This window comes from Adiantum capillus-veneris, chromosome 21, assembly GCF_014529385.1.
Source record: "Adiantum capillus-veneris isolate H3 chromosome 21, ASM1452938v2, whole genome shotgun sequence".
Classification (NCBI taxonomy): Eukaryota; Viridiplantae; Streptophyta; class Polypodiopsida; order Polypodiales; family Pteridaceae; genus Adiantum; species Adiantum capillus-veneris.
The window spans coordinates 104179617-104197885 of record NC_140951.1 but is presented as its reverse complement, the minus strand read 5'-3'; the positions used below and the strand labels follow the sequence as shown (position 1 = coordinate 104197885).

General features: G+C 40.7%; 1 protein-coding gene across 9 annotated transcripts in view; it reads left to right on the top strand.

Annotated features, from left to right (window-relative positions):
- LOC147431462 (uncharacterized) overlaps window positions 1-8486 on the top strand; it is a 69462-nt gene extending 60976 nt beyond the window's left edge. For 7 of the 9 annotated variants that reach the window (XM_086494051.1, XM_086494054.1, XM_086494050.1 and 4 more), the window contains 7 exons: window positions 4823-4868; window positions 4979-5057; window positions 5289-5664; window positions 6128-6377; window positions 6455-6691; window positions 7086-7205; window positions 7847-8486. In XM_086494051.1, coding sequence (XP_086350177.1) covers window positions 4823-4868; window positions 4979-5057; window positions 5289-5664; window positions 6128-6377; window positions 6455-6691; window positions 7086-7205; window positions 7847-8226 — 1488 coding nt within the window. In that variant the 3' untranslated portion in view covers window positions 8227-8486. The remainder of the gene's footprint in view (window positions 1-4822; window positions 4869-4978; window positions 5058-5288; window positions 5665-6127; window positions 6378-6454; window positions 6692-7085; window positions 7206-7846) is intronic. The other 2 variants (XM_086494058.1, XM_086494057.1) reach the window with 2 other exon arrangements.
- Window positions 8487-18269: the final 9783 nt, after the last annotated feature.

The window sequence follows — 18269 nt, the reverse complement described above, 5'->3', positions numbered from 1 at the left end:
ACTAAAGATCATGTTCGGCTAGGCAATGGGCAGACATGTGAGATCTTAGGTGTTGGAGATGTTCAATTGAAGTTTCAGAATGGCTCTTCTCTCACGGTGAAGAATGTGAGACATGTTCCCGCAATTACAAAGAGCTTGATCAGCACAGGTTTACTTGATGATGCTGGCTACGTCACCACTTTTGGACAGAACATGTGGAAGATATCCAAGGGTTCTATGACAGTAGCACATGGAGTAAAGTCTGGAGGACTTTACATGATTTATGTATCAAATGTCTCTAAAAATGTAATCAATGTAACCGAGCAGCCGAACGTTTCTTTGTGGCATAGCCGGTTAGGACATATGTCCAAGAAGAGAATGGAAATCTTGTCTCGTTCTGGTTATTTGCCTGGCTTTTCATTTAATGATTTTGAATTCTGTGAACATTGTCTGTATGGTAAGCAAACACAGCAGCCACATAAGCATAGAAGCAATAGAAGAGATACATAGTTGGCACTTGTTCATAGTGATTTGTGTGGACCTATGCCTAACCTATCTCTAGGGGGAGCTTCTTACTTTATGACATTTATAGATGATTACTCGAGGAAAGTATGGGTTTACTTTCTCAAGCACAAGGATGAAGCGTTTAGTGTTTTCAAAACGTTTGTGACACTTGTGGAGAATCAGAGTGGCAAGAAGCTTAAATGCTTACGCACTGACAATGGTGGAGAGTATGTTTCAAAGGCCTTTCAGGACTTTTGTGAGTCAAAAGGTATAAAACGTGAACTTAATGCTCCTTACAATCCTCCTCAAAATGGTGTTGCTGAGAGGATGAATAGGACCATACAAGAGAAGGTCAGAAGTATGTTGTCTAATGCACAGCTGCCAAATGGGTTTTGGGCTGAAGCTGTATCAAGAGCTGTTCATCTTGTAAATAGATCTCCTAGCAAGGTTTTGCAGAAGGATTCAGTGCCAGAGATGGTATGGTCAGGCAAGGTGCCCTCATACAAGCATCTTAGAGTCTTTGGCTGTGAGTCATATACTCACGTTCCAAAGGAATTTAGGAACAAACTTGAGCCAAAGAGTAGAAAGTGCATCTTTCTAGGCTATGGTAATTCTAGTGGGATGGGGTACAGACTTTGGGATCCCGAATCCAGAAAGGTTGTCCGCAACAATGATGTTCACTCTAATGAATCTAAATATCATTCTAAACCAGAGAGGGTTGAGGAGATTAGAAGAGTTGTCTTCCAAGAAGATGGACCTACACGTGCAAGACAAAATGTCAGGGCTCAAGAGGAGCAAGGACAGGATAGAGTGGAACCACAGGTTGTGGCTGAGCCTGAGCCACCTATTGTGCGTAGATCTGGACGTATCACGCGACCTCCTGATAGGTTTGTTCCATCTATGAACTATGTCATGTTGACTGATTGCAATGAGCCTTCATGTTACAAGGAAGCAGTGCAAATGAAGGACTCCGGGAATTGGCAATTGGCCATGCAGTCAGAGATGACAGCTCTGCATAAAAACCAGACATGGAAGCTAGTTAAATTACCACGGGGCAAAAAGGCTCTACCCTGTAAATGGGTTTACAGGTATAAGATCACCGCTCATGATAGTCAGCCAAAGTACAAAGCAAGGCTTGTTGCCAAGGGCTTTAAGCAAGAACAAGGCATTGACTTTGATGAAGTCTTCTCTCCGGTGGTCAAGATGACTACATTGAGATGCTTTCTTGCATTGGTTGCCATATTAGATTTGGTGTTGCACCAAATGGATGTCAAGACAGCGTTCTTGCATGGTGATTTAGATGTGGAAATTTACATGCAGCAGCCAGAAGGGTTTGTTGAGAAAGGCAAGGAAGATTGGGTATGCCAGTTGTTAAAGAGTCTTAATGACTTAAAACAATCACCGAGGGCATGGTACCATAAATTCCACAAGTTTATGCTTTCTCAAGGCTACAAACGTAGTGAGTTCGATCACTGTCTATATACAAAGAAGGCTAAGGATGGCAGTTGGCTGATCCTTATTTTGTATGTGGATGACATGTTGATTGCTGGCAAGCACTTGGAAGAAATTTCAGCTTTGAAGTCAAAGATGGCAAAATCGTTTGACATGAAAGACATGGGTGAGGCAAGTCATATACTTGGTATGCGCATTGAGAGAGACAGATCAAAGAAGTTGATTTGGTTATCTCAAACAGAGTATATTGACAAGGTTTTGCAACGTTTCAATATGGAGAAGGGAAAGGCACTGAGTGTTCCATTGCCACCATATGTGAAACTTAGCAAACAAGATTGTCCTGTGTCTGAGGAAGAACAGGTTGAAATGGATAAGATTCCATATGCGTCTACAGTGGGTAGTTTGATGTATGCAATGATTGCTACTCGCCCAGACATTGCATTTGCAGTGGGAGTAGTAAGTCGATACATGTCAAACCCAGGCAAGAAACACTGGGAGGCAGTGAAAGGAATATTGAGATACCTGAAAGCTACAAAGAGTATGCGTATATGCTATGGGAGTCAGGAGCTAAGTGTAAAGGGTTTTACAGACTCAGATTATGCTGGTGACTTAGACAACCGAAGGTCTACGTCAGGGTATGTCTTTATATTGGCTGGTGGAGCAGTATCATGGCGTTCTAGATTACAAGATTGTGTTACTCAGTCTACTACAGAGGCTGAATATGTTGCAGCATCAGAGGCATGCAAAGAATCAATTTGGCTTAATCGACTAGTAACAGATTTGGGAATCAAAGAAGAGATGCATGTGTTATATTGTGATAGTCAAAGTGCTATACAATTGGCTCGCAATCCAGTTTATCACTCAAAGACAAAGCATGTGGATGTGAAGTATCATTTCATCACGGAAATGCTCGAGGATAAGCAACTTCAGCTTGTCAAAGTTCACACCACAGAAAATCGTGCTGATCTACTTACAAAAGGACTTCCCTCAGAGAGCTTTGCGCATTTTCGCAAGCAGTTAGGTGTAGGGTAGTACATCACTTCTCTACATCTCTTGTATAGTAGCTTCTCTCACACTTCAAGTACCACATTGGACTTTAAGTGAGAGGTTGTTGGGGTATAAAGCTCAATGTGGTCGCCCAGGTAAGTGGGCGGGCCGCCAGGTATGTACACATTCTTTTGTAAAAACCTAATAAGAACTCACTATGCTCTACACATTATAGTAGAGCAAGTTCACCATATCGTCGTGCTCTTCTTCTCGCACTCTCTCGCGTCGCACTTCCGCTCGTACTCCTTCAGGCGGCAAGGCTCACTCGTTCTGTAGGCGAGAGAGCAAGTCGAATGGAGGGCTCAGCGGGGTCGGGTGAGGGGGCTTGTGGCGAGTCCCTCTGTGGCGAAGCTGGAGCCTCCATCCGTGTCTATTGCCGTGGCGTAAGAAGAGGACGACGACGGGAGGATGCTGCAAAAGGGCGCGTCAACACTGCTCCAAGGAGTCGAAACAATTGCCAAAGGTGCTGAATTTGCAGGGAGCAACCGAGGCGGATGGCCCAAATTGACGGGCGAATGGGCCGAGTCGAGGGGGGGAGGGGGCGGGGGGGGGGGTTGAGATAAAACGGGCTGAGGCAAGTGGGCCAGCGGCGAGAGAGCTGGGGCTGAGGGCGTGCGGCGGCAGCAAAGGCTGATGGCGGGCGGACGGGCTGGGACAGGGCAGCGCGAGGGGGAGGCAGCGGGGGCTGAGGGTAGCGCGAGGGAGGCAGCGGGCAGCACGTGGGGGGGGGGGGCCTGGGCAGCGATGGCGATGGCGCAGCGAGGGTGGGTGCACAGCGGCCGCGAGCGCAAAAAAAGATCATGTACTGCTTTAAGAAGGCCAAGAGCCTATAAATTGTAACTAGGGCCTCTCTTTTCCCTCATATTTGCTTGGGAGCACTGAGCAGAGAGGACCCTCGGACTTTGTACTTTGCTCAAGATATAATATAAAAAGAAATACAAAAAGGGGCGCCAGACTTTGGGGCCATACCTCTGGGCTTGGAACTACGCCGGGCCATGTCGTCTCTATTAAAGTGTGATAAAGTTCGTAAAGTAATTTTTAAGTGATTTCTCGTGTGTCGTGCCAGATTCCCAACCTGGTGTGTCCAAGTCTGTTACATGGTCTTTACAACAAACAATAAGAAAAGAGGACGTAAACAGTTGAAAGATGTGTCCAAGTCTGTTACACAGTCTTTACGACAGACAATAAGAAAAGAGGACGTAAACAGTTGAAAGATGTGTCCAAGTCTGTTACACAGTCTTTACGAGAGACAATAAGAAAAGAGGACGTAAAACAATTGAAAGTACATGGTTTAGCCCTCGTTGCCTCTAGGCAGAACGATGGCTAACTCAGCACCGTTTTCTATGTCTCTTTTCATATTCAATTCTCACATGGTGCGTTGCTAGCATGGTCATCGTAGCACCGTTGGTCTATGGGTCAAGACTCAAAAGTCTGACTCAAGACTGGACGAATGGGGGAACCATAACTACACATAGCTACCATGGCACACCACATCACTCACACGGTTCGTTAGGAGTCACCTTGGATGCAACTATGACATTAGTCAAGTAATAGACCTGTGTCCATCGATTCCACGACTATCACACAACAAACAGGAGATCAGGGCCATCGTCACAACCCCTATTTTTTGAGTTCAAGTGAGGTAAGATTTGGATGTGACTAGTTCATGTCATAGTGTTGTAGAGATCACATGTACAGTTTTTCTTTTCTACAGTACTACTCTTCCTTTTGATTGTTCTTTTGCCTCAGACATTGGCATCACCTGTATAATGTTTTAGCCATCACAAGCTATTTTGGTCTTATGCAGAGGTTAATAAATCTTTTTTTGTCCTTTCTTTAGGGGCTGCCTACATATACACCGCGCTTGCTTGCTATTGATGCAAGAGGTAACACAGGCTGAGATTGTAAGCTAGATGTGCCTAAAAGACTTAATGTTTCTTTAGAGTTTTTCTCATGGTTTACCTCTACTCTTCTAAGTAGCTGGACAATGGTGCAGGAAGCCTGGGCACAGTCAAAGCAACTGGATCCTTGTATGAGCAACCTGTATCATTGGATGCAGCCTCTGTTAGATCTTGGTAAGGTTTTAGGATTTGTTTTGGTGGAATCATACATTGGCGATAACATTATTCCTTTTTAGTTTAGTTTAAGGGCCCAGAAAATTCTTTGCAAGATACCCTCTGTGATTGAATTTGGCTATTAAATGCTACAATAGATTCTGATCTTTTTGTTGAATGTCGAACTCTTCTGGAAAAAGAAACTTGCCTAATTGTTAAAGAAAACATCGAGTTTTCCATTCTGCTTTTCAGGGAAGGGAAGGTTTCAATACATGTATCAGAACCACATATTAAGAATGAGTTCCTTCAAAGCCTTGAACAAGAAGATCTGGAGTGGAATGTTCAAGAACAAGGAAACGTGTCAGGGAGTTCTACTGTCAAATCTGGAAGTCGTGAAAGCAGAGATGAGCATAAAATTCTTCAGCACCTAGTGGACACAGTACAATTCTGGACGGATTATTCAAAGGTCCAATTTCATCCTCTTAGCTTGTTCCAGCTTGAAGGGGTCTGGCATGAAGCAACTCCGTTTGATAATTATGGAAGTGGCAAAGGCATTTTTAGTGGATTCACCGAAGAGGAAGCATTGGATAGGCTCAGATTTTTTGTTGAAGAAGCAGATCACATGCAGGTAGACGGGTGAAAATCCATATGTCGACAATGTCAATCAAATTTGCATTTGGCTGTCTATGCTTGCAACTACCTATGTTCACTTCGAAATTGATGCATCAAAGGAGAATTATCGCATAAAGTGTGATTTTTTACTGAGTATGACTGTGTATGCTTGTAAACATAGTTTTTTTCAGACCCGTCCGATACTACTGGACGGGTTCGAGTCCGATTGAAGTATGATTGGGTCTTTTCAGACTTCACCAGTGGTAAAAGAAAATGACTATCTGCTATGAGACTGTCATCATGGTCATTGGTAACTGTCTGGTCTGCCTGTAGATATACCGAAGTACGCATGGCTCAGAAAAATGCATAAGTGATGCTCACAAAGATTTTCTGTCAATTCTCCTTTACCCACTTTGTATTGCCTTCTAGAGTTTATGTTCTGCTATTTGACCCTTCACATGATTTTGATCTGGCTGTAGGGACTTCAGATGCTAGTTGATGATTCCAATGGGTTTGCAACAGTTGCTAGTGAATTTCTAGAAGCAGTAAATGACGAATATGGCAAAAGTCCAGTTTTTCTTTTCATGGTGCGTCCTCCATCATCTTTAGGGAAGCCAATGAGTGTTTACGAAGCAACTGTAAGAGATTTTCACGATGCCATTTCCTTCAGTGCTCTCAACCGCTCGAGCTCCCATGTGGTTCCACTTGGGCTCTCTAGCTTTGCAGAGAGTAAGTGTCCCTGGCTTTGAGTAATGCAAGCAGAAGTTGAAAAGTTTCATCCTTCTAATGGTGATGCTTTTGTGAAGTGTCAAGGTACTTGCATGTTGTTGATGGGAAAAACTTCCATACGGGTGCAGTATATGCTGCAGCGATAAGCTGCATGAGTCTACCTTTGCGAATGAATGTTTCTGAGGGCAGAGTGATTGCTTCGCAAAAGGTGTATGGAGGCATGGACATGCGAAGCTTGGTCCAAGTCCTGTCAGGCCCGATGGGTAGACAAGTATCAACATCAGAATTAGCAATGCCAGCTCCTACGATACCAGGTTTTCTTTTCTTGGTTGCCAGTGGCAAGGCCCTAGTTTTTGGTTAGGTTGTTTTAGCTTGGAGATAAGTGAATGATGGTTTAAGTGGATACCTTTAAATCATTGTTTGTTCTTTAATGCTACATCTTGAGATTGAAAAAACCAAAACCATTCTCTCTTTGCTTTTGCACTGAATTCTTGAGCGCCCCGCCACCCAAACTCCCCCTCCCTCACCAATCGAAATACAATTCTATATTCATTAAACATGACTTTTCTTTCTTTTTGGGCAGGCCATCTTAAATTCTTTAACATTTCTTATGCTCGTTTTTGTTTGCAACATGTTCAAGCAAACAAGGACATTTAGATTGGTGTCACAAGTTATGAAGTAAGGGCTTTTTGGTGCAATAATGGTCAGGTACAGACAAGCTAGAAGCTTTGGAGTCCTCGAGGTTTCGGTCGCTTCTGCAGGGCGTGATCAAGACAGAGGATCAGGCTGCATCAGAGGCAGTCGTTGTTCAAGGTGCCTCATCTCTAGGTACACCTTATTCAACTTATGTTTTGAAACAAGAGCAAATATAAGAACATGTTGATACATTTTGCATTTGCATTGATGAGTCAAGCATAGAATTGGATCAAGGTTAAATTTCTTAGAAAGGATAGGGGTCATGTTTTGTATGCGAGAGGAAAATGTAGAGTGGTGACACTCAAATATTATAGCTTCATTAAGCCTAACATACCGCAAAGAGTCACAATAGGGAACGATGTTAAATAGCTTGAGGCAGGTTGCAATGGTCATGATACTGTTGTGTTAGCCCGCAAAATGTCATGTTAATTATAAAGTAATGTTTCCAGTTTCAATTAAATGATGGTTTTTGAAAATGGATCAAAAGAAACGATTGTGGAAATTTACTTTTGTCACTTCACACGCATCTGGATTGGTGATTTTATCATTCCAGAAGGACCTTTACACTGAAGAATTCATAACCTCAGAGCACTAAGCTCCCATATAAGCTGTTTTGCACATTGAATTACCAAGTTGAAAAGCAGGCTTAAGAACTAAAACCGTCTTATTTTGATTTATATTGCAGTTGAAAGCGCAAAAATTAGTTTCTTGGTGATTTTTTGTCTCTAGCTAGCTATGTTCTAAGGGTTTTGATTTTTCCTTAATGGTTTCAGATGCATCAGTTCCGGCTTCATTGCAGGATGTGGTGAATTTCTTTGGCAGAAAAGACAAACTTTTCTACCATTTGTCTGCCTCCGTCTGTCCGCTTGCCGTTCCTCTACCGTTTCCAAGCTTGTTAAGCTCTTCAGGGGGCAGGAGTTCAGATGTTACATCCATGTCAATTGCAACCAAGCTTTCAACAAGTGTGTCTGTCTTACCTTATATTGAGAAGCGTCTGCTTAGCCTCCGACAACCACGGGGCTCCTTGGGTAGGCAAATCCTTGAAGGGTGGGGTCTGCAGAAAGATGATGTGCAGGAATTCTGCGAGTCAATATCAAATGTTGTTGGTGCTTATAGAAATATAATGGCTGAATCAGCATCTGATTCTGAATAGTCACTAGGTGAGAAACTGATTGTAACCATAGTTATATTTTGTATGCAACCTTATGAAACGTCTTTAAGAAACTGACCGAAGGAAACAAGAAACAGGTGACTGGGAACGGAGTTTCCAGTCCGATAGACCTTGAAAACGGAGTTTGCTTGTGACTATGATTGTAACCCGGTGTTTTGGGAATTTCCACAAATTTCAGGTGCATTTTGCTAAGTTAGCATTTCTTTTTTATTAGTTTTATTTGATTTTAACATATTCGGCAACATGTGTTATTCCTCGTGATAAAGTACAAGTTAAAACCATGCATTACATAAATATTTTCATCAAATCCCATTACCAAAATATCACTAAAATTATGGAAATCAAAATACCCCACATCTCAACAAATCCCAAAATTCCCTTTACCACATATGTTTAAATTTTTTTAATGAAACAGAGATCTATGTTTAAGCGTTTGATACACAACTTTTACCAATGAGCTCATAATTAGTGGCTATGTTTGATATACAGCATTGTTTGGCATCATGACTAGGAGTTCAATCACTAGTGTGAAGACCTAGAATGATATGAGTATGGCTTGGTTTTGTTTTTTTGGCACGAGTAACACTAGCCTATAAATTGTGTAGCTTGCACTACCACAAGCAACCTGTTTGCCATATAGGAATTCTAGTTTCAAATACTTTCTTATAAGCAAATCATTGGCTTGTGTTTCTTATGCATCATAAATAAGGACAGCCAAAAAATAAACTCTCAAATTGCTGAGTTATGCCAATGAAACTTCAACAGCAAAGCATTTTTGTGCCTACAATTGTATTAGTTGATTAGTAGATAAAGCGTGTCGTATAGTATAGCATTTCAAAGCAAGAATTGCTGAATTCATGTCCATAGCCTTCTGAAGAGAAGGAGAGATTGGCGATCATAAATGACTCAGGCTTTACATATAGCCTTTTGGTAGGAAATAGCTAGAACCATGCCCATAAATTGTGATCATCATAACAAAGAAAAATACTCATAGCATAGTTAATTTTTGTAGCAAAGCCAAATGTTCACAATAGAAGCAAAGGAAGGAAAAATAAATAGATCACTAGAACACTGAAAGAGGAAAACCTTTTTTTTTTCTGAAATGAGGTCAAGAGATATTGAGTTCTCATTTTTGTATTGATTTTCACGCGTAGTGATAAACTCAGCCTGACTTTAATTTAAAAAATGGATCTACTTTGATATTAGTTGTATAAAATAGGATTTACATTCGAGAATGCAGATGGATTTCAAAAATTACACAAGAAAAATCGAATCATTATAAGCCAAAATCTAGGGATCTATAATCCTACTTGAGCCATGTAGAAAAGGTCAATTCCTTGTGTGTACTTGTTTCCCCATTTAAGTAAAAGTGATTTTTTTTTGGGCCTCTACCCTTTGAACATGTATGCATGTGTGTGCATGCGCCTTTATTCTAGAAAGATGTCCTCATGGTAGGGGGAGGGCTATGAATAAAAGGTTTTTTTTTAACGCACTAGAGGGCCCAAAGGGGGAGGTGCTCATCCCTTCCAAATATCAGCCATGAAACATGGTCGGGCAAGGGTTGTGTACCATCGAGCAAGAGCCATGCATAGGCATCACCATGGCCACCTAATTTATTCTCCACATGTTGGGAGTGACGGAAAGAACTTGTAGCAACCAGCTAGGAACCTCCTCCTCGGGTGACCCACCCCAAGAGGAGAATGTACTTCATTGTCCAAGGGTAAGAGCCCTAGCAACATGAACACCAAGTGAGCACAAGGTGTTCCTCTAGAGGTGACCCAATGGGGGATTTGAACCCACAACCTGTAGGTTGAGAGGCCAAAGCCTTACCGTTAAACCAACTCTTTGGGACAAATATAGAGGTGGGTGAAAGTGTGGTTTGGTGGTACAAAAAAAAGACCTATTTTACTTCTACCAATGAAAAAGTGGGGACTGGTAAATTTTTTGTAGTTTAGCTCAAAACTTTTCGGACTTTGTGTTTTTAGATTCTTCTTTTGAAGATCTATCCATTGATATATAGTATGTTTGGTAGTTTTTCATGTGACATGTAGAAATTGTAACTCAAAGATTTGTCAAAGGTGCTGTCAAGGACACTCCTTTTTGTACCACCAAAGCATGCTTTTAGCCAGGTACTTTCCTCATTTTTCTTAAGGAAATAAGCGTAAAGATTTGCAAAAATTTGTAGACGTGCACAAGGTTATAAGAGATTAGTTTCCACAAGGAAATCAACCTAAAGCTTTGGAAAAAGGTTTGAACTTTGCTTGTTGAAGTGACTAGATGAATGATTTTTCCCATTCTTGTGTGATGCCGCCCTCTAACATAGTGTTATTGCACCTAAATCTTCGACTAATTTTTTCATGTATCAACCCCTAATTGATGTAGCTAACTATAATACTAGGTTTCGTGGATGATAATGCAAGTTCTAGCAGCTCTGTTATGCTAGGGTGGTTTTGAGTAGCTACGATGGAATGGTAAGGATGCATAGGCTCATGCATTGATTGCGATTCATTTAAGTGTTTCATTACTCCACACATTCTTGCAAGACACTTGAGGAAGTTGTAGTGCACGTGTATATACATGATGATCCTAATGAAAAAGCATAGCATAGCACACACATGCCTATAGACACACATGCCTAACATTTCACATGAAAATGCATGAGCATCTCATCGGCATAATAAGAGAAAATTTGTAGTACATGCATCTGATGTGTCCAAAAAGCCCAAGGGGCCTAGGGGCCATCTGTCTAGTGAAGGGTTTGAGAAAGCAAAGAAAAAAAAGCTATGTTTTACCTGTTTAGGACGTGGACACGGCAAACAGGAGTGTATAAAGGGGAAATTCTGCTACCCAAGGTAAAGAGGAAGCAATGCATCTGGTACAATTGCTTCCCCTAGAGTTATTTTCTTTGCTTTTCTAATGTGGAAGTAACACACACCAAAGCCGTGCATGAGTGTTTTATTATGGCGTCTCTGTGGCAACCGACTTTTAGTCCACACGAGCTTGTCCACGTGCATCGGTTTATCCAAGGTCACAAGGTGAGAATCTTGGTAGACGATGATGCTTCGTACAATTTCATTAACTATAAGTTAGTGAAATGGCTCAATTTTCCTTAGACCCATAGTTCCCACCGCTTCAGGGTAGCTATGATTAATGGCCATGGATACACAAGTAAAGGGTGTATCGCTGGAGATTCAAGGGCACCATACATCCTTGAATTTCCAAGTCATGAATATGGATTGGGTAGATGTGATACTAAGTCGAAAGTGGTTAAATACGGGTTAGGGTCCTCATTGAAGTGTAGCTATGAGCATAATAGTTTGATGTTTGAATCCAATGATGTGTATGTGCTGCTATTGGGCAAAGAGGATGTTCTTTCCTTGCTACTTATTTGTATAGTCGAGCTTATTAAGCTCTTTGCTCAAGGTGAAATAGAAGAACGTTTGCGTGTTACTAACTGTGTCATTTTTTGTCAACTATTGATAATGGCTTAACAAATGACGATTCCTCAATGCCCTATTCTTCTTTCTCTTCTCTTCCACCCCTACCTACTTCACTATTACAAGAAAAAGCAATTGATGCTGTTAAATTTAAAAAAACTATTAATGGAATATAAAGATGTGTTTGCAAACGATTTACCACAACCGTCAACACGTTCTATGCAACACGACATAGACGTGGTTGCAGGTAGTAAGCCCATTAATAAACCACTAGAGTAACTACCAACACATTGAATGCAGCAAGGCATATGCGTGGTTGCAGATAGTAAGCGTGTTAGTAAGACACCTTATAGAATGAGCCATTCTAAGGCTATTGAGGTGGAACATCAACTTGCTGACTACCTCAATAGATGTCTCGTTCAACCCAATTCTTCACCGTCATGGACCTCTTTGGTAAAGGAAAATGATGGTAGTATGTGCATGTGTGTATATTATGATGGCATAAACGTGGTTAGTTAAGAACAAGCATTTGTTGCCTAGAGTGGATGAATTATTTGAAAAACTAGCACATGCTAATATCTTTAAAAAAAATAGACTTATGGTTAGGGTATCATCAAGTACGCATTAGGCTGGATGGTTTATCCAAAACTGCATTCCAAACAAGGGTGGACACTGTGAGTTTTTGGTTATGCCCTTCGGGTTGACCAATGTGCTAGCTACTTTCATGATGCTTATGGACAATGTCTTGAAAGCATATTTGGGCAAGTCTGTTATCATTTTCATGACACTTATGAATAGTGTCTTGAAACCATATCTCAGCAAGTTTATCATCCTTTTCCTTGATGAAATTCTATTGTATAGTTCCTCTGAGAAAGGGCACTTACAACATCTAAAGCAGGTGTTTGATTACTACAACAAAACAAGCAAGGAATTTTTTCAAAGATGAGATTCACTATTTGGGACATGTAATTTTCTTGTCAGTCTTTATGTGGTTAAATCCAAAGTAGATGTCATTCATAAATGGATTTCTTCGCAAAAAAAATGAAAGAGCTTTAGATTTCTTGGGATTTGTAGGTTTTTATCATCGTTAAAAACTATGCTCGTATTGCTCCTCCTTTGATAGACCAACTGAAGCCAAGGGAAAATTCTTTTAGTAGGGAGAATCTCAACATCAAATTTTTCATGATCTCAAGGTCGCATTAGCTACATCTCCTATTTTAGCTATTTTAGGCCCTATGAAACCGTTGGTGCTAGAAACAAATTCTAGTAATCGTGCTATTGGAGCAGTCCTTCTATAGGAGGGAAGGCCAATTGCATTTAAAAGCAAGAAACTTGATTCTGCATGGTAGAATTAATCTGCTTATGAAAGAGAACTCTATGTAATAGTGTTTGCTTTGAAAATGTGGCGACATTATCTGTATAGGGCCTAATTCGAGATTATGTTTGATCATGAGAGTATAAGATAGTTTACACAACAAACCAATTTGAAGGGTCAAAAGGCCAGGTGGGCTAAGATTTTCCAAGATTATGACACAAAGCTTCGGTATCGTAAAGGAAGATACAATGCGGTAGCTAATGCTCTTAGTCGTATGCCTGAGATCAACTCTTTTCTCTTTGAAGAACTTAGAATTGAGTTTTTGGAATCTTGAAAGGGGCAAATATGAGCATGATGGAACATACTCCAAGGTGTGAAGCCATGTGAAAATGAAAGATCCTTCTCACTCCAATCCTGATAACATGCTTTTTCCTTCCACACCTAGTTCTCCTCTTTTGAGTGATGAGCTATTGAGATGGAAGAACTTTTTCATAAATTATCGATACCTACTCCATAAGGGGAGAGTTTGTGTATTGATAGATGCAGACATTCGACGCAAAATTCTTTATGAGTGTCATAATATTCCAAATATAGGGCACCTACGCATAAAGAAAACTTATGCACTTGTATGACAACAATTTTACTAGCCAAGTGTATACGATATATTCAAGATTCCTATGGTAAATGGGAAAGTATCTCTATGGATTTCATTGTGGGGATACCAACCACTGTATGAGTTCATGACTCAGTATGGGTGGTCATAGATCCGTTGACTAAACTTTGCAAGTTTATTCCATCCAAGTCCACGATTAAGACTCCATATTTAGCAAAGTTATTTATGACAATCTGTACAAGTTGTATGGGTTGCCATATATTGTGAGTGATCGTGATTCCACCTTCAATAGTCATTTCTGGAGGGCCGTGTTTAAACAATTGGCAACATCAATACTATAGATCATCCTTAAACAAATGGTTAGATTGAAAGTGTTAACCAAGTGCTAGAGGATATGCTACGAGCATACGTTAGCCCGATTAGAAAGATTATCTCCATATTCTCGAGTTTGCTTACGATAGTGCTAAGCATGTGACGACCGGTTTTAGTCCCTTCATGCTTATGTATAGGTTTCAACCTAGATCATCAGTCACGTTGGGGTTGGCGACTTAGAGGCTTTAGAAAATTAAGGATTTTCCCCAAGACCACATGAAAATGTTGAGACTGGCTCATCAAAATATTCAACAGGCACATGATAGATACAAAAAGTACATTGATGATTGATAAATGTCTAGAATAACTTTGCAAAATTATTTGCTAGCAAATTCCATGATTAAAACTCTAGAGTTAGCAAAGTTATTTGTTGACAATATGTATAGATTATGTGGATTGCCCAACAATATTGTGAGTGATCATGATCCCAAGTTTAACAGTCATTTCTAGAGGGTTGTGTTTAAACGATTGGGCACACAACTCAACATCAGTACTGCTGATAATCTAAACATGGATGGTCAAACTTAATGTGTTAATCAGGTGCTAGAGGACATGCTAAGACAATACGTTAGCAAAAAGAAATTTGATTGGAAAGATTTCTCTCTTCTAGAATTTCTTTATAATAGTGCAAAGTATGTGACGATCGGTTTTAGTCCTTTCATACTTATGTATGGTTTTCAACCTAGATCACCACTTACAATGGGATTGGCAATTGAGAAACTTCAACAGATCAAGGATTTTCTCCAAGATCATATGGATATGTTGAAACTTTCTCGTCAAAATGTTCGACAAGTACATGATAGATGCAAAAAGTAAGTTAATGAGAAACGTCAGTAAGTAATCTCCATAGAAGGGGAAGGGATATTTTTATGTGATGGAAATGGCCTATGAACTTTGAGAATAGTGGAATTACGAGAATTAAAGAGAGCATTTTTATGAGACTACTTTGAGAACATAGAGGGTGGGCTTACTTAGCGGTAGCAACATAACCCTTATACTTAATTAACTTGGCATGAACAATACTTTTGCAAGAGAGAGAATTAGAGAACTTGACAACAATTGAGGACCGGATTTATGTGGAGCCGGTCTGGCTTTTGTATTATAGATTCTCCCATAAAGAGAGACTTGGTACAATACAATCTTTGTGTTCCTTGTGACCTTGGTGATGCTATGGAGATGGAAAGCTTCATGCATCACGAGAATAACATAAACTTTGTAAAAGCATTAACCATCCCCGGACTCAATCCCAAGGCCTCAAACACCTTCAAAGGTGGAGAGAGCTAGCGGGGAATGAGGGTAGGGAAGAGAAAAAAGAATCATTCATAGGAGAAAGAAATAGTTCCTCACTTATTATCACTCTTCTTGCTAGCATACATAAGAGCATAGTAATGAAGATGGAGAAGATGGCAAGCCAAGAGTGTTTGTGTAGGCTCTCAACTTCTCAACAAGCTTGGAGAAGGAGATGGAGTTCTTCCACTTTCACCAAGTGAGAATGTGTGAAAAACAAGTGTGTGAGAGAGTGTATACCCCCAAGCACACCCCTTGCTTGCTTTGGTAGACCCCTCCTTGTAGCTCAAGCTTGAAGCTCATTAGACCCCTCTAAGCCTAGCCAATCACATGCACAATGCATTTCAAGCAAGATGGGTAGTCTTTGGGCAAGTGTCCTCCTTACCCTTTTGAGAGAGAGAGCTTGAAAATATCTAGATATTTGCTGAATTGAACTAGAAGCTCATTGGACCCCTCTTTAGCCCAACCAATAGGATTCAAGCACCCCATGTGGCTAAGCATAGGGAGAGCCTGACATGTATCCATGTACCCCTTGAGAAAGGGGGTTCTCTTTGGGTGAGTGGGAGGTTAAGTCAAAGATTCCCCTAACTTTGGGGCTTTCCCCCTCCTTTGTAGGGTCTCTTTTTTACTCAAGCGCCTTACTCCCCATGCATGGGAAGCTTCTCAAGCACCTTCCTCATCAAGCATGACAAGCACCTCAAGCACCTTACTCATCAAGCACCTTCCTCATCAAGCATGACAAGCACCTCAAGCACCTAAGTCACCAAGCATGACAAGAACCTCAAGCTTGGGCCGGGTTCCCACATAAGCTTCTCAAGAACCTTCCTCATCAAGCATGACAAGCACCTCAAGCACCTTACTCATCAAGCACCTTCCTCATCAAGCATGACAAACACCTCAAGCTTGGGCCGGGTTCCCACCTCAAGAACAACCCTAGCTTGCCTAGGTATAAGGACTTTTAACACTAACCTTTGGAGGTATTTAATGAAGCTAACGCTAAGGTCTCTTAAGCTCCATTAGATGCACATTTCTCTTTGATAGACTACCTTCTTTTGGATCCATATTGAGATGTAACCATCTCTCCTCTTGGTCCCCTGCTGAGATAAGTATAGAAGCACTTATTGCACATTGCTCTTTGGTAGATTGTCTCCTTTTGAACCCCTATTGAGATGAACGTGTTTAACCTTTGGAAAAGTTTCTTGTAAGTCTCGGCTGTATTCATCAACAGCGAAGATCTTCCCATGTACTTTAAGTAGTAAGGGACTTTTGGATCTTCCCTCTTTAACCTCGAAAGGTGCTTTCCCCATAGAAGTATGTACAATGTCATTGTACGCATACTCTATAAGAGGTAGGTACTTCTCTCATTGAGAACGTTGATCTACTTTTATGACATAGGCTTTTAGTATATTAAGAATCATTAGATTAGTTATTTCACTCTGGTCATCTGTTTCAAAAAAGTTTAGTGCAAAAGCCTTTAAATATTGTAAATTTGCCTCTATTTTTATTTTTTTGCAATAAACATAGTATAGTTGAATGATTGAAAAGTCCTCGGTTTGGTGTAATCCCACCTACAGATTTTGAAATTTATCTCTAAATTTTAGATTTTAAGGTGAGAAAACTTACAAAGTATAAAGAAATTGAGTGTAATAGCTTTCAAATATAATAAAGTTGCCTCTAAAATTTCCCATATGTAAGTTTTCCAAGTTTTTGAGAGAAAGTATTGTGCCTCACTTCGATTTAATGCAACTCCCCTTACAAATTTTTGAGATTTGCCTCGAAAATTCTAATTTGCCTTTAAGTGCTTATAAAAAAACTAGGCTTAGTGCAATCCCACTTGTGAATTTTGAGATTAACCTTTGAATTCAAAGTCAATCCAAAGGCAAGAGCAAGAAGTCTAGCATAAAAACCTTCAAAAATAACCAAGATTTGCCAAAGTTGCCTCTCATCATCCGCCTTTGCTATCTGTTGAGGTCCGCTCTTGACTTGGGCTTGTACACCTGCCTTGGATTCGTCAGTTCAAAATTTTCCAACTACGTCAATTCTCGATTTTATAAATGTCAATGTCGATTCTTGATTCTTGATTGTGGATTCTGTTGATCGTCGCTTTGTTGATTGCTGATTGTAACACCAATGCTTATTCTCCCTCCCCTCTCTCTCTTGTGTTGGTGTGAGAGCCCTCTCACCCCTCTCTCTCTCTCTCTCTCTCTCTCTCTCTCTCAATTCTGAGTCAACCCGAACGCAAGAGCAAGAAATCTAACATAAAGACCTTCAAAAATAGCCAATATATGTCATAGTTGCCTCCAGTCATCCGCCTTTGCTATCAGTTGAGGTCCGCTCTTGCCTAGTTTGAGATTCACCTTTGATTTTTGAGTCAACCTGAAGGCAAGAGCAAGAAATTTAGCATAAAGACCTTAAAAAATAGCCAAGGTTTTCCAGAGTTGCCTCCCGCCGTCCGCCTTTGCTATCTGTTGAGGTCCGCTCTTGCCTTGGCTTGCACGCCTTCTGCCTTGGATTCGTCAGATCAAAATTTTTCAAGTACGTCAACTTTCGATTTTGTTGATTCTCAAATTTGTAGATGTCGATGTCAATTCTTGATTCTCGATTCTCGATTGTAGATTCTGTGAATCATTGCTTTGTTGATTGCTGATTGTTAGACCAATGCTTATTCTCCCTCCCTCTCTCTCTTGTGCTAGTGTGAGAGCCCTCTCACCCTCTCTCTCTCTCTCTCACACACACACACACACACACACACACACACACACACACACACACACACACAGGATGAATCACATGGACCATTCTCTATTTCTCAGCACACACAAAATCTTGCAATCAATAGCATCACATTGTCCCTCTCTCTCTCTCTCTCTCTCTCTCTCTCTCTCTGTGTGTGTATGTGTCTTACACACACACACACACACACACAATGCATGCTTGACATCCACAAAAAATCAGTGGACTGCCATCGTTGAATTGTTGAGCTTGTTGCACTTCATGCAAT